This window comes from Centrocercus urophasianus, unplaced genomic scaffold, assembly GCF_019232065.1.
Source record: "Centrocercus urophasianus isolate 14NV4802_14NV808 unplaced genomic scaffold, USGS_Curo_1.0 seq_9, whole genome shotgun sequence".
In the NCBI taxonomy this organism is placed as follows: domain Eukaryota; kingdom Metazoa; phylum Chordata; class Aves; order Galliformes; family Phasianidae; genus Centrocercus; species Centrocercus urophasianus.
Window position 1 is genome coordinate 35,392,499 of NW_024885532.1, and position 16,777 is coordinate 35,409,275.

Sequence of the window (16,777 nt, forward strand, 5' to 3'; positions counted from 1 at the left end):
CTGAATGCCAGGAGCGCTGCTGTGCTGTGCAGATGATGGAGCACTGGCACAGGCTGCACAGAGGCTGTGGGGTCTCTTCCTTGAGGATCTTCCAAAACCGTGTGGATGTGGACCTGAGCACTATGCTCTGGGTGTCCCTGCTGGAGGAGGAAGTGGTCCAATGGGATCCAGAGGTCCCTTCTAAACTCAACCATTCTGTGATCCTATGAGATTATTATTTATTTTTCTCATTTTGTTAAAGGTTGCATGCTTTGGAAAACACAGATTCTTCTAATTCTTCTGTGAAATATATTACTTCTAGGCAGATCAGAGAGGTAGGCACTGATCTCTGCTGTCTGTTGACAGCAACAGGACCTGATGAAATGGCATGGAGCTGCATCAGGAGAGAGTAAGGCTGGCTGCTAGGAAAAGGTTCTTCACCAGGGGGTGGTGGGCATGGAACAGGCTCCTCAGGGCCCCAGGACAGTGGGCATGATCCGAAGCTGCTGGAGTTCAAGCAGCATTTGGACAACGCTTTAAGGCACTGGGTTTCCATTTGGGTGGTCCTTGTATGGAGACGGGTTGGACATGATGATGCCTGTGGGACTCTTCCAATTTGGGATATTCTGTGATCGTATGATTCTAATATTTCTGCTTTTTGAAGATGACAGTTCTGGAAGGATAAAAGTGCCTCAGATCTCACCCAGACCCATTCCAGATCAACTGTTGGTAAGGAGGAGTTTAGAAAACTAACTTCAAACTCAGTGATTTGCGTTAGGCAAAACTCAGTGTCTCACACTTCAGGTAATCTGGTATCATAAAACTCAAAATAGCATAATGGATGTTCTCGAGACTGTCGTGTTTTCTTCATTTCATATTTTGAATTATCTCAGTTTTGTTTCACATAAAAAGTTTTTAAAATTGCAGTTCATATGGAACTGAATGTTCTTCTTGCTAATCCTAACTGCAAGCTTCATTTTTACAAGGCCCACATAACATTAATATCAAAGTGAAAACTAAGAGCTAAACAATATTTTGTAAAAATAATCTTTTCCTTCCTTCCTTCCTTCCTTCCTTCCTTCCTTCCTTCCTTCCTTCCAAGAGCATAGAATGTTGGAGTCAAATTAACCTTCTCTATGTTTACAGGACATCTGAAACTCAAAAAATCACTCTGTAGATGCTTGTTTGTATGATCAAATTGCAACAGAGGAATACTTTTTATTTTATTTTATTTTCTATAGATAGAAAAACAACATGGAACCCTGATAACTTCCTAAAAATTATTGTCTTTACCTTCCTCTAACCATACCAATAAAGCAAAAGCAGAAAGAAGCCAATAAAAATTGGTTAGTGATTGTACATCTATAATAGCCAAGCCTGTGTGCTTAAGAATCATGCAACAGGTTGATAGGCAGTATAAAACACTGAAATTTGTGGAAATTGGTGTGAGAGAGATCTGTACTAGCAGTTGTACTGCTGCTTCCTGTTCAGTAAGAAAATGCTTGGTTGTGTCTTCCTCAGCAGGATGTGGGCGTTATCCAGATGTGAGTGTAGCTTACTTTGCCATGGAGATAAAGCGTTCATTTTAATTCATTCTGTTTGCAGACATTTCTAAATCCATCTGATATGTCTTGCCCCATGATGACAGTATTATGCATAATGCCTTCACATTCTGTTGCAATCATTTCCTGAGTATGCTGCCAATTTGGTGGGACAAGGTTCTAAGATGAGGAAGCGGCTGATGCATTCCTTTGTTTTATCCAGCACTGAAACTTTACTTATGAGATATCTTCTGTAAGAAAAATGATCATTTACATCATGTGATTATGCACAGACATATAGGTTATGTTCTTTAGGTTTTGGGAGTCACAACACTTAAACTAGATTAATGCGGCTAAATGGGCTTTGCCATCCTTTCTATGAATGCCCCAAAGTCTGTGTTTTATATTCTAATTGCTACAGCCTCTCCTCCCTTCCCCGTAGCTGTAATCTGTAAATCCAGGCATTGTAACCATCCCATAGCATGCTGCAAACTCACCAGCTGACATTCTTTCCTGCTACTCTACCTTGTCTTTGACCCAAATAATTTCCCAGCAACCTTTGACTCAGTAAAGAGCTTGAAGACTGTTTTTTGTGCAATTCAGGAGATGTGCTACAAGTACTCAGACAGCTGTTGGTGTCAGCACGGGGCTAACTGGGTGCTAAAGCTGTCAGCCCAAATCATGTGATTTGATGGCACCGTTTGTTTTAAATGCTATCAGACCAGACTGAGGTGATATCAGAGGCAGCATTTAAAAACTTCACAGAAAAGGCACCTTGTCACAACTGCTGCTTTTATAAATCGTTTTTGGAGGAGGGTTTCTGTGAGTCTCTAGGCAAAGTTAGAAATTCTGTTCCTACAAACAGTATTTAACATTGTATGCCATTTTTCTACTGAACTCATTTGTTTAAGTAGAGTCAAGGATGTATAGAGAGGAGGAGGGACTTTTGCTGCTGAGTTACATTTTAAGGACTTTTTTTTTGCTGCCTTGTCCTTACAGCCAGGAAGGCAAAGAAAGGAAAGAGTAGCTGCAGTCAAATATGCTGTCATTAATTAGTGTGGGTTACAAGAAAAGCCTTTCTTTAATCCAAAGAACATTTGAGGAACCCATCCAATGCTTAACTTTGAAAAAAAAACAAACAAAGACAAGATCAGAAACATACTGGCAATGAGGGGAGAGATGAACTTTGTACTTGTCTTTTCTGGTATTTTTTGTAGGTGTTGGTGACTGCTGCAATTTGAGTCAGGACTTTAGTCCTTATAGCCATTTGGGATGTCCCAGTCTATTTTGTGGTTATACTGACGCAGATCTCAACAAGCTCATTTGAAGTTAATTTGGATTCTCTATGCCTTACTGAAACCTTAGAGGGCAGATATAACCTTTAAGATATTTGAAATGGAAAAATAGCCTTTCTTGAGCTGGCAAAATATATGTAAATAAAAAAATGAGATACAAAGATCTCATGCCTGCTTGACTGCATTTCCTCATGATGACTACAAAAGTGTACTTACTTCCTGATTAATGTATACTTCACACATTGGTCTAATTTTTTTTTTTTAATTGTTTTAATGGCATGTTGTATTGTTTAAAGACACATTAATTAAATGTACACCTTATAGGAAAATATTTACTTTCTTTTGCTCGCATTTACATTTTAAGTTCCACTACGTTAGTGAATTTGGATGGCAGATGATGCAAATAATGCACTTGTTTATTTTTATAGAAAATAATTAATTTACTTCAAAGGAGAGAAAAGGAAATTATGTTACTCATTCTAGACATTGGGGAATGGTGACTATGGAACACACAGTCTGAACATTCTTCTTCTTATCCCCATGGGGATTATGTATAAGAGCATTCGAATTCCATCAATTTGCTTACAAACCAAGATCAATTTCTAAGTAAGACTAAATGAAGAAAAATTGTGGTGACTAATCAGACACAGTCCACTACAGTAGCTGCTTTATAATAATCTCTGAGACACACCACAATGAAGTCTATTGTTACAAGTACCTTTTGTGCTCATGCTGCCTACCTTTTATAAAGTAATTGGAATTTAACATGCAACAGCTTTGAAATGTATGAAGCCAAACCCTTCATGTGGGAAGCTTCTGGGATTAAACAATTTTGCAAAGAGAAATTTTAAATGTGTTTTGACTAATCTCATTGAAGGTTCATCTACAGCACTTTATAGAAGCGAATCTCATAATTTTATGGGCCTTACAACTCTAATTAACGATGTCATTGTTTTCATTTTACATTTCAGTCCTGAATATTTCTAATGCAGTCATAACGTTTTTACTTTGCAATGAACTAATTGTTCTAAAATGTCACTCACTGATTTGAATTTTAGAAAGTAAATTTTCAGTGCGTAATCATAGCCTTGTCTGGCTAATATTAGGTAATTAGGTTTGGTCTCTTGCTCTTGTCACTGATGATCAAACAAATTGTCTTCTTCACTACATTCTACAACTTCCTGAAGGGAGGTTGTGATGAGGAGGGGTTTGGCCTCTTCTCCAGGGCAACAAACAGGACCTGTGGAAATGGCCACAAGTTGTACCAGAGGAGGTTTAGGTTGGACATAAGGAAGAACTTTTTCTTTCATAGAGTGGTCAGGCACTGGAATGGCTGCCCAGAGAAGTGGTGGAGTTGCTGTCCCTGGCAGTGTTCAAGAGGTGCCTGGATGAGGAGCTACAAGATGTGGTTTAGTGCTTGTGGTAGCAATGATGGTAGTGGGAGGACAGTTGGACTGGATGACCTTGTAGGTGGTTTCCAACCTTATGATTCTATGATTCTAAACGCTACGAAGGATGGATGAGTGGATGAGGCCCTTACTTCTACTCTCAAAGTTTTGGAGTTCTCACTTGGGCTAATTTTGTTTCTTCGACTGAATTCCTCCACTATACGTGATCTGAAAGAACAAGTGTTGATTTGCACCTTGATATGCCTCTAAGAGACTTCCTTACTTTGAGCACAGCTAGTGCTTTAATTTCCTCTCACAGACATCTATGCACCTACTTCATACACATCTAAACTGCTTCTTAAAATCAAGCAGTGTAGAGGAAGAGAGGATAAACAGGGCACTTGCTTCAAAACTGCTGTTTTATAGAACCAAGATTAATGTAATATGTTGATACATTTTACTCTGGAAGTTACTGCTCTTTAGTGAAGCAATCAAAGGATTTTCTCATTCTCTCATCCATGTGGATTCTGAATGTATAACTGCCAAAACATTTCACATGAAAGAGTTTACTTTTATTCTTTTCCTTAGGAAACAGAATTAACCACCAAACTACAGCTAACAGTGATTGTTTGTGATGAGGAAAAGGACAACACCAAACAAACATGACTAGTTTGACGTAAAATTGAAGCATATTAGCAGAACTAGAATAATGTGTTAAAGATCTGTGTGGTATAACTTAACACAGTTTCTTCATGAGTTTGTTGGCATTAGTGTATGTAGACCTGGCTGCAATATGTAGACCTCAGTTTCTCTGAATATTTATCTGACATATTTCACTCTTTGACAGTAACAAATTGCAGATATTTGTAAATGATTCTCATGTTCCTACTACTGAGATATAGTTAGCAAAACTATGAATATTTAGTGTTCTTTGCTGCCCGCCTCCCACCCCCCCAACAAATCCTTTCAAGGATTTTCAAGTATTGAACTTTTCTGATACCATTCAATGTTGACAGTACCTAGGTTTTAACTTAGTATTTGTGGTGTAGGTAAGCTAGAATTAATTCTGAAGGAAGAAACTACTTAGAGTCTAATTACAATGCTTTTGGCCCCAGATTGGCTCCTCTATATGTGACCAGATTGCATACTAACTTAAGTTCTTCTTGGCTGTTTCCTAGCAGATCTGTAATAGAAATTTCTGATTTTCTCTACTGAGTTGTGCATTTTTAGTTTGGAGAATATTCCTGGATGAGTTCAGTTTGTGTAATCAGTGAACTTAAAATATATGTTCTTTATTGCAGATCATTGCTGTACACATTAAATAAAATGTGGCATGGTTTATTTTTATTTACTAGGCACAAGTAAATGGAAGACAAAGCTCAGGTGTATTTCATGTGCTTTATTTCAACTTAAGTTAAATGCGAATAGAATCATAGAATCATAGAATCATAGAATCACCAAGGTTGGAAAAGACCTAAAAGATCACCCAGTCCAACCGTTCACCTATTCCCAATAGCTCCCACTAAACCATGTCCCTCAACACAACATCCAGCCTTTCCTTGAACACCCCCAGAGTCAGTGACTCCACCACCTCCCTGGGCAGTCCGTTCCAGATAAGAATGATTAAATTGTTATCTTCATAAAACCACAGACTCTGAAATGTTTAATGATTTCTTTCTCTACAACTATTTTGTCTTAATTTATTAAGGCTAAATAAGCAATAATATCAAATATAATTTTTTTTATTTTCCTCTCTATGTAATAATAACTATATTTAACTTTCCAGTGTTATTTCTGTTGTTTATTGATTTTGAAAGTACTATTATGTTATTAGTAAGTTCAGTTGCTAATTTATTTACTCATTTGGACTGCATGATCTCTTCAGATGACATACTAAGTAATCATTGTCTTACAAAATAGTCCATATTAATCTCAAAAATCTCCATACAGTTAAGAAATCTATAAATTTAAAGACTACTTTCCACTTGTTCTTTTCTCCTCTGTTTTCCTACTTTGGACATGTTGATTTATTTAAGGTGATTGAACGTTGCTTTAATTCTGCTTCTTTTCTGGGGTTGATTTTGTTATGTATCATCAGATAAAAGCTGAATTCACTTTTAAAGGCAAACATTTATTTAAGGGGTTTAAGGGAGAAGTGTTGCCAAGTTGGTTGCTCTTTTTCTTTGTTGGAGAAGAATTTTTATATTTTACTCCTATTTTCAATTATACCAATTACATATCTGACAAGTATGTGGAGTATGAAAACCTCAGTTCATCAGAGCTTAAAGGCACTCTTTCTAAAAGAACAACTTACATGTATCAGGAAGGAAAGGGCTAAAGGATGGAAGATAAAGAAGTTAACAAAGGATGACCAAAGAGAGATAGATTTACGGCAAAAATTGACTGGAAAAGTTCCAAATAAAGCACAATCAGACAAGAGAAATAGAAATAAAGAAGCAATTTATTATAATATTGGCAAAGTAAATTACAGGGCTAGATATCTGTGCCCTTCAGCTGCCAAACTCACCCAATTAGCAGAGTTACGAGTTGGCTGGGCAGCAGTGACAACAGTTTTTTAGAAATGCCATGGTGTCATGTGCTACTTCATCCAGAACTAAATCACTGTTTAATTTGTCTAGAGGTTTTCAAATGAACATGCAAGGATAATACAGGCTTAAACTCTTTTAATCTTTCTCTATTGGTCTTCCACACGTGCACAGATATGCTTTTATCTCTGTGTGTATATGTTTGTGGCTTACAGAAAAATTAATCTGTTGATAAAAGGTTCCATAGACGGACAGAGATTTTCTTTAAGCATATTAACGTGTTTGAATACATGTACTTACAACCTTCATAACATACAAATGGGAAATTATAATTTTTACATATGTGTCATAACTTTGACTATTGTTTATAGGACACACGTGCTAAAGCCAAAAGTACATGTTCCCATGCTTTGTTTTCTATCATTTTTTCTGCAAGGGGGAATGAGTGAATTCTACAAAAATCATGATTGTAATGTAACTCTTATATTGTCTTTTGTTAAGTCTATAGAAATTGAAGTTCTTAAAAAAGAAGAGATGAACAATCAAAGGAACCAAAAGAATCATTATTGTTTTAGAGATAGATGTGATGTGTAAGAATTGTCTAATATTGTGAGATGTTGTAATACTGAAATATGACTGCTTTGAAGTATGCACAGATTCCTGTTGTTACATGGAAACCTTCTGTACCTGAGAAGAAGCTAATTTATCCTCTAGCTAGGCACAGGAAAGAGGCTGTGGTCATTCTAAATGTTTAGTATTCAAATCCCTGTGATGATGGCTCCTTTCTTAATAATATAATATTTTTATATTAATAATAATATAAAAATAAATAAATAAATAAATAAAATAATAATAATATTTTCTGGCCATGACAACTCAGAACATTAAGCATTTCTTACGCACTGTTGGGGTATTATTAGCATGTTACCATCCACCTACTCATTCCTTGACTCACTGTATTTCTTCAATCACCCTGTTTTCAGAATTCATGGATACTGCTTTTCCAAAGAGAGCACATGTGGATTTGACTCCAGTTTTAATTTAATTGTATATATTCTGTGTAAGACTGAGAGTTGACTGAAGAACTGGTTTCTCTCTTTCACCACCTTATGAACAGATATATTTGTGAAACTTGCCTTTTAATTATTTCTCTGCAATCTTCTGTGTCTACATGCAGGAATGGGTTCCTAGTCAATTTTTTAATTTTTATTGTAGCAATATGTAGCAATTGTAAAGAAATTACTAACACATATTGCATTGGTAAAGATTTAAATGACATTGGCATCAATTTAGCTCTCTTTAACAGTGTAAATGCACTCAGGTAGTTTCTCAGTACAGACTCATCATTATTGTATGAAGGCTGGATAACGTTGCTTGTAATAACAACACTACACGATTCTTGTACATCAGTGGTTTCCACAGCTTTTAAATCGGTTATGCAGCAGATCTTTGCTTACAGGTTTTAAAGGTCTTCTCAAAGCAGACCAACGTGAGTTTCATCCGTGTGTCATCAAAAGACAAAGTAGAACTTTTCCATTGCAAGGTCATTTCCTTTTACATTTACGAAGATTGTGGGCTAAATTCAAGGGCCATTATGTTAAAACAGCTGAAGAAATTTCTGCTGTTCTGCATAGTGACCTTCTGAAAGTGGCTTCTGCATCACAATTTGTTTATGTGTTCATTTATGCACAGAAGTGTAGCTCATTTTAAGCATAATTCTCAGAGTTTGATACACTTCTCTTATCTTTAGCTGTCTGTGTGTCAAGTGTTCAAGCTAATCTCACCATTGAGAACCCCTCTCTATTCCACCAAAAGAGTTGAGCACCTCCAGGGGTGATTCTTCCAGCTCTTTACAGGTGCCAGCTTAGGAATATGAAGAAGTGTGCCTTTGAGATTATTTATCTCCTTGCTTTAGAATGAGTCTAGAAGTCTAGTTTACACAAGCTACCTAACTTCATTACTGACTTTGAGGTTGTTGAAGTTAGCTGAAACCTATTTTAAATGAAAAAATTAACAAAAGTATGGAAGACTGTTTCTTAAGGTTAAAACACTTTTACCCAACTTTTCTTTTAGCATAGAGGGTTTTTTTGTTCCCTTAAATATTTTGAGCATGTGTCATTCATCCTTATTAAAATATCACCCAATCCGTTCAGTGTATGTCATATGATGGCACTGTGAGACAAAGATGTCCTCCTACACTAAGTCTCAAACAGAACATTCTGATGACTTTTTTTTCTTTTTTTGGGTATCAGTGGAGAGGAGGCTGGGAAAAATCCTCCACTGGTATGTGGGCTTGCTTGAATGATTAGCTCTTTTTGATGTGCCTGAACACACAGTTTCACATAGTAATTAAAATCCTGCTGTGAAAATTGCAATTAAAAGCAAAACAAAAGATAATATTTTTGATTAAATGCTATATCAATAAATGAAATGCAACATTTTGGTTGGTGAGGAAGAAGCAGCTTATGAAGCACATTAATGCTATTCTCTTCTTTGGAGTCTTAGGGGGTGGACATAGGGCGTACTCCTCTATTCAAAGTGCTTTAAGTTCTCATGTACATACTTTATCCTCCTCAACCCACATTATCCTCTTGTACTAAGTCATTTTAGGTCAGATGGGTCAGACTCATCTTCTCTTGTAACCAAAACCTTGAGAAATCCCATAGTGAATTCAGGCGGTGTGTCAAGATAGGATTTGATTCCAAAAAATGCCCCCACATAAACCTGGGGCTGGAAATAGTGAATCCCCAAACTGACACTTTGTCTTTGATTTTTACTTCATCTAATTATACATCAGACTGCTGATAAACACTTATAGTGATAAAATTTTCCATTATAGGGCATAAAATACAGAATCATAGAATAAAAGAGGTTTTAGGGAAACTCTGGAAGTTGCCTCATCTGACCACTGCTTGAAGAAGGGCTCCCTTAGATCGTAGCAGAAGGACGTAAGGGAAGGAGAAAATAAATTTTATTCATATCCGAGGCTTCTATACAAGGACATACTTCACAGTTGCTTGTTCCTCATTCAGTGGAGATGACTGTAGAAGAAGACCATGGCCCTGTACTGCACATATATTATGTGGATCACACTAGTAAAGTAGCTGTAGCCTCCACACAAACTACAATTTCTTTACCCAATAAATATTTGATAGACTTATTGATCAAAGAAATTCAGTGTGTTAGTTCATTATTGTATTTTATTTTTCCTATGTATAATTTTCGGTCTCTTATTTCAGACAGGCTAAATAATTATAAGTCTATGAATAAGAAATCTAGGAAATTCTCATTAGAAAAAAAGCCGTGTTCATTTCTTTTAATGTTATTCTAATATAGGGGAAATGTATCCCGTAGTTTTGTTCAATGGAACACCTTGTGAATTTCAAAATGATCTAAATTTTCCTCTGAGCAGGTCTGTTCCTTGGCAACAATTCTGTAGTGAGCTGTGGTGTCATATGTCCCTTTCCAGAAAGACACTGTGATATTTATAAATCTATCTAAGAATACAAATAACCCCCACACTAAAGCATATGTCAGGGCATAGCTGTCGGTCCTGTCAACATGCAGTTCTTTGAAGGAGTTGAAAGGAACCGCGACTCACCAGTGTGTGCCCTGATTTTAGAGCTCTGAGCTTTGAATAGCCTATTTTGCAGTAACACATTTCACAAATAAATATCCCTGTGTAATGCATACGTTGAGATTCAGAGATAGTGGTGTTGTTAGAAGTTGCCACAAATATTAGAGAAGATAAGATCTTACAGAACTGGGCATTTTCTGTTTGAGAGGATCTGGCAGTGGGTCATGGACTAATACCTAAGACATGCTGTGAGAGGTGACTCTCTAAAGGTGACTACATGGGCAGAATAAAGAAAGTTTCTACCTAAACACTGAATACTGCTCAATATGTTAGGGCAGAAAGTGATGAGTTATTCTTTGAGAAATGGAAGTGTACAGATATCCAAGTATATCATTGGACAAGGAGTAATTGTTTCAAACTGAAGGAGGGCAGGCTCAGATTGGATAAAAGGAAAATGTTTTTTACACTAAGGGTGGTGAGGCACTGGCACAGGTTATCCAGAGAGGTGATAGATGTCCCGTCCCTGAAAACATTGAAGGTCAGGCTGGATGGGGCTCTGAGCAACCTGATCTAGCTGTAGATGTCCCTGCTTCTTGCAGAGGAGTTGGATCAGATGGCCCTTAAGGGTACCTTCCTTCTCACACAGTTCTGTCATTCTATGATTACTGAAAATTGATGTCCAAAATAATGATCAGCAGAATGCTTCAGTGGTATTTAAATGGTGGCCTGGGATGTCCATGTGCCTGGGAATACTTCCCTGTAGGTCCTGCTTCATATTGCCTGAGCTTTGCTACTGGCTCAGCACAAAGCTTGAGCAGCTGCCATCTGGTCACATTATTTGGTTTGAAACCCTCCAGGCTGGCTGCATGCAGGATTGCTGCTGCTGAAACTGCGTCGCCTACTTCCAGCCCACCCTTACCTCTTCAGCACAGGCTCTGCATTAAGCAGGCAGCTGTATGAAGGTGGGTTTTGACACCACCTGGATGCAGTTCACCTGTCAGGCAATCTGTGACTTTTCTTTCAAGCATGGGAGTATGTTTTTCAGAGTGTGAGAACTGCTTATTAAGGTCCTTTCCTGTGTGGTGGGAAGGATATGTACTCGTACTGCATATTGCATCAAATACCACTCCCAGGAAATGTTACCATGGTTCATATTTGAGGAGGAAGCGTCAGCAACAAACACCTTTCCTTTCCTTTACAAAAGAAGAATTTATTTTGGCTCTGGAAATCTCTGAAATAAAGATCACAGACAGATATTTTTGGAAATCGTCATGCATTTTTGCCCTGGGCTTACCAGGAGAAGGATTACATCTACCATGAATGAGAAAGTTTGAATGAGAAAGTTTGCTTGTGTTTTACAGCATCAAGTACTCCTTACTGTCAGACAAAGAGAAAGATAGCATGGGCTTGTCTTTTTTTCCTGTTCTGCCTTTCATCAGGAAGAATAATTCCTCATTATCATGTCCTCGTCCAATTCTTCATACTGCCACCTGTCAGGAAATGTATCTGATGTCCTTTCTTTTCTTCTGAGTTTAGCACAGATACTTTTGCACAGCACCATGTACTTAAAAACCTTGAAGAATAATTTTAAAGTAATAAATGTTCAGGTATCATTACAGTTTGGAACATTGTTTACTCCTCCAAATACACATAATAGAGGAAGAATTTCAATTAAATTTCTCAGTTTTGACTGAAGGGAAATATGAATTTTAATACACTATGTTGGTTGTCAGTGTGAGGACATATATTGATCAAAATCAATAACAGGACAGCCTAACAGTTTTTCAACTATTTGGAAATCCTGAGTAAATTTCTCTGTTATTTAAGCCCTGAATGATAAAGGAATTAGGTGGATGTATGAAAAGAAGCTCTTGAAGAGTGGAAGTGAAAACCAAACATCAACAACTTTCATCTTTCACTTGTAAAAGTTAATTTTATTTTATTAGTGCCTTCATTTATTTATTATTGCTACCAGGATTTCCTTCCAGTCTAGTATATACTCTCATCTCTTTCCAACAGCAAAAAAAAGCTGGTGCTCTTTCTTGTAGTTTTGGTCTGGCCTTCACATGTAATTGAATATTCTCTAGAAGGGGTCACAGTGAGTGGTTTATTTGTGAGCCTTTAATAAATGTGCAGAGTGCAGGTAGACAAATAAGGCTGTGCTCTTACATAAAATTCTGTACAACATAACTAATCCCCCTATCTCAGAAAAACAAGACACTGCAAATACTGCTTTATTGTTCATTGAAAGCTGTACTTTGTGTGAACAAGGCTGTCTGCTCCTTTGCTGAGGGCAGGTACAGGCATGAGCAGTTCTTATCTCTCTAACATTCGGGAGACCTGTTCACTTTTTGACACAGAACCACTCTTTTCCATTGTAAATGAGCAATATGTTGTGCAAAAGCTGGAGATCTTCATGCTCCTAAATACTGTCAAAATAATGTAGATGTGATGGATTTGCATAGATGTTTGCAGCCAAAGCAAGTTTGTGGGTGCTTCCCAGCCCAGTGGGATATAGTATTTGGGGGATTTCAGCAGCTGCCTTTCAAACTATAGTAAAGGTTTGAAAGCCCAATGAAATTCGAGTGCTGTTTGTTCACAGATTTATTTATTTATTATTTCTAGCCTGTAATTAACAGCATTACTGAGAGGATTGAAGGTTTTATGGTGCCCGTGGGATAGCTGAAAGTTATATCGCACAATACAGAACATTGTCTTCTTAGGTTAGCATGGGCTTAGTGTATGGCAAATATAATGCCATACCTACTGCTGGTGGCATTTAAGAGATGAACAAAATGAGAAGGGTGCTTAGCTGTGTGGTAAAAGCCTAGGACACATGGGAAGAACTATAGGGAGTGAAATAATGTGGGATCCCACATGTTCATAGAACTTCAAAAGCACCAAGGGTACAAAGCTAAGAGTGATTTCTCAACAATATATTCTGGTATGTAATCTAACAAGATAGTAATTTTATTATTTTATTTGTATTTAGGCAGACATTAACGGTTATTAAAATAGGGATTATTAGACAAAAACACACTGTGATAAATGTGAGTTGAATAAGTCAAATGGAGTACAGGTTGGTATAAATAAGTCGCTCAATCAGTCTCCATTGGATCCTCTGCTTTATTATTTGTTTCCTGCATGTTGATGATCAGAGGGCTGGAGCACATCTCCTATGAAGAAAGATTGAGGGAACTGAGATTGTTCAGCTTGGAAAAGAGAAGGCTCCGGGGAGACCTCACAGTGGCCTTCCAATACGTGAAGGGAGCTTATAAACAGGAGGGGGAGCAGCTGTTTACAAGGGTGGACAGTGATAGGACAAGGGGGAATGGTCTTAAACTGAGACAGGGGAGGTTTAGTTTGGATATTAGGAGGAAGTTTTTCACACAGAGGGTGGTGATGCACTGGAACAGGTTGCCCAAGGAGGCTGTGGATGCCCCATCCCTGGAGGCATTCAGGGCCAGGCTGGATATGGCTCTGGGCAGCCTGGTCTGGTGGTTGGTGACCCTGCACACAGCAGGGGGTTGAAACAATGATTGATGATCATTGTGGCCCTTTTCAACTCAGGCCATTCTAAGATTCTGTGATTCTACGTTGTCTCAGTACAGTTGTTACAAGTAAAAGTGTCCTCAGAAGCTAGTAATATAAGCCTCTTTTCTTTTTTCTTAATTTTAAAAAGTTAACAAGAGCAAAAGACTTCCCTACTTGTAAAAATTATTATATTGTCAAACAAAATAGGTTGCTAAAATTTATGAATAAATTTAACTGATTACTTGTTCTAAAGGAACCTTGGAGGGCGATTCCAAGCTTTTAGAATCAGTTTGATATCCACATCTCAGACAGTTTCAAGGGAGTGATTACAAGGTTGGGCTTTTTTTTCCTTTTTTTTTTTTCTTTTTTTTTTTTCCTCTCTCTTGGAATTTATACCTTCTTATTTTGGGGAGGATGAAATGATTTTTAAAATCACTGCTGCCTTAATTTCCTCATCTTCACTGTTGCATTATCTCTCTATCTGTCAAAGGGAGAAAATCAGCCTTAGCCCTTTGGCAGGAAAAAAATGATGGAAAAAAAGTACCTTATTCATTCACTCTATTTTACTGTTCTTCCTTCCAGCCTGAGAAAATTTCGTCTTGTTTTAAAGCCTGCATCAGAACTGGTGACAAACCCTCTGTGGTCTATCTATTTGTGTAAATAAATTACTGATATTGCAGTAACAGTTGGCTGTTTGGTTCTGTCCTGTTTGTGATTCCTGTTTTGCCTGTGGTATTCTCCAGCACAGTGGACACAGAAGCAGCAGACAAAAATGCTTTTAGTGAAAAGATACCATGTTTGACTTCTTCCCCTTTTTTAACAGCGTCTGATCTGAGCCTGTGGAATGGGGAGCCTACTTCCTTTCATTCTGCGTTCTCTGATTTATTATTTCTTTGACAGGGTTGCTGTGGCCGACTTGTAAGTTAGAGCTGATGCCATTAACACATGCAGCACAGAATAGACAAACTGACACAAATCTCATGTTTTTGCAGATGAGAATAGGCATTCACTCAGGATCAGTGCTGGCCGGCGTTGTTGGTGTAAGAATGCCACGCTACTGTCTCTTTGGAAACAATGTCACCCTTGCAAGCAAGTTTGAGTCAGGAAGTCATCCGCGTCGCATCAATGTCAGTCCAACCACATACCAGTAAGTGCTCTTAGCTTTTCATACTGCTTTTTTATTACAATCTGTTTACAGTGAGTTCTTAAAGCATGTTCTGCCCTCACTTGGCATGTGAACTACAGCACAAAGTCAGTAGGTTGCAGAATAATTGGAAAGAGCAATTGCATGATGTTCTCAGGCATTCATTTCCATGTTTGTATCAGAACGTGTAGAAAACTGAGGCAGTGAAAGCAAAGGAGCACAACAGGAGGGCCAGCAGTTTCTACCTAAAATACCATCTAACAGAAGTGGGCGAATGATACTAAACTGAGAGGAGCTGTTAATTCCCTTGAGAGTAGGGAAGAATTACAGATATTGATAAATTGGAGGGCTGAGGGATCATCAGCAGCAAGAAACTGAAGCAAGAGCAAACACCTAGAGTAGGGCAACTCTGGATCAATGTACAAGCTGGGGAACCAGAGTGGAGAGCAGGAAGAGGGATCTGGGGATTCTGAATTTCGGCAAGTTGAGTGTGTGTCAGCAGTGTACCCAGACAGCCCAAAGGGCCAACCGTGCCCTGGGGTGCCCCAGGCCCAGCACTGCCAAAGGGCAGGGAGAGAGGCTGCGCCCTCTGCTCTGCGCTGTGCAGCCTCGCCTCCTGCCCTGGATGCTGGTTTGGGTGCCGCAGTATGAGATGGGCATAAAGCTATTAGGGGGAGTCCAAAGGAGGGCTGCAGAGATGGTGAAGGATCTGCAGGACAAGGGGTACGAGGAGCGGCTGAGGTCCCTGGTGTGCTCAGCCCAGAGCACAGCAGGCTGAGGGGAGGCCTCATGGCAGCACCAGAGGGCGGTGGGCACGGAGCAGCCTGCCCAGGGCTGCTGGAGCTTAGGGACACCAGGTTTGGATTTTGGGTGGTGCTGTGTGGAACCAGGGGTTGGACTTGATGTTTCTAATGGGTACCTTTCAGCTCAGGATATTCTATGATTTTTATTTCATGGGCAGTGTCCCTCATAGTGCCATCTTTTTGTGTACTATCACAGCTTTCAGACAAGGGTTTTCTTTTCACCCGTTGTACACAGTAGATGAAAAGAAGCATGTTTCCACTGGCTCAGGAGAAAGCTTTTAATTTTGACAGTGACACCAAAGTTTCTTAGCACTGTGAAGAAACACTTGATAAAAGTATTTTCTTAATATAAGAAAAAAGATTGGAAATGGCAAAGTGCAATCACTGCCTCTTTGAAGAAATTATGCAAATAATCAAGCAAAGGCTTTATTAAATCAGGTTATGAAGAACATCTCCTAAAATAATGAAAGGTGTTCCTTATTGTTCAAATTTGACAGATTGACTATAAGAATTTCTGTGCTTGGATTATGACTGCTATGTTCACTGTTTTTGGGCAGGAGATCTAAATCTCACTCTTTTTTTCTACACTCTGAAGTGATTTTCTGAAGTACAGTTTTCCTCAGGTTTTCAGGCTGTTCCTCTGCAGTAAGCCTGTCAGAAATTTCTCAAACAATACTTCTTTCCTTTCTTTCTTTCTCTCTCTCTTTTTTTTTTTTTTTCTTTTTTCTTTTATAGACCTGTGACTCTCAGTATTTACTTTTCCCAAAACTACCTGTGTAAATTAAGGCTTTAAATGGAATTTCTTCATCCAAGCATTGAAACTTCTGATATGCTGAAATAGAAAGCAGTCGGAAATAAAAGTTAAAAAGTAATTAAAACTAGTGAATAAAATGTTCCTTATCTGAAGAGCCCATTTACTTGAGATCAGATTTATGGAAAGGGACGCAAGTGTAGCTAATTGAACAAGAGG

General features: G+C 38.2%; 1 protein-coding gene across 2 annotated transcripts in view; it reads left to right on the forward strand.

The window, feature by feature from the left end:
- The window catches only part of GUCY1A2 (guanylate cyclase 1 soluble subunit alpha 2), a 126,920-nt gene that overhangs the window by 102,585 nt on the left and 7,558 nt on the right, over positions 1-16,777 (forward strand). Inside the window, exon 8 of one of the 2 annotated variants that reach the window (XM_042839019.1) lies at positions 14,788-15,007. In XM_042839019.1, coding sequence (XP_042694953.1) covers positions 14,788-15,007 — 220 coding nt within the window. The remainder of the gene's footprint in view (positions 1-14,787; positions 15,008-16,777) is intronic. The other variant, XM_042839020.1, reaches the window with a different exon arrangement.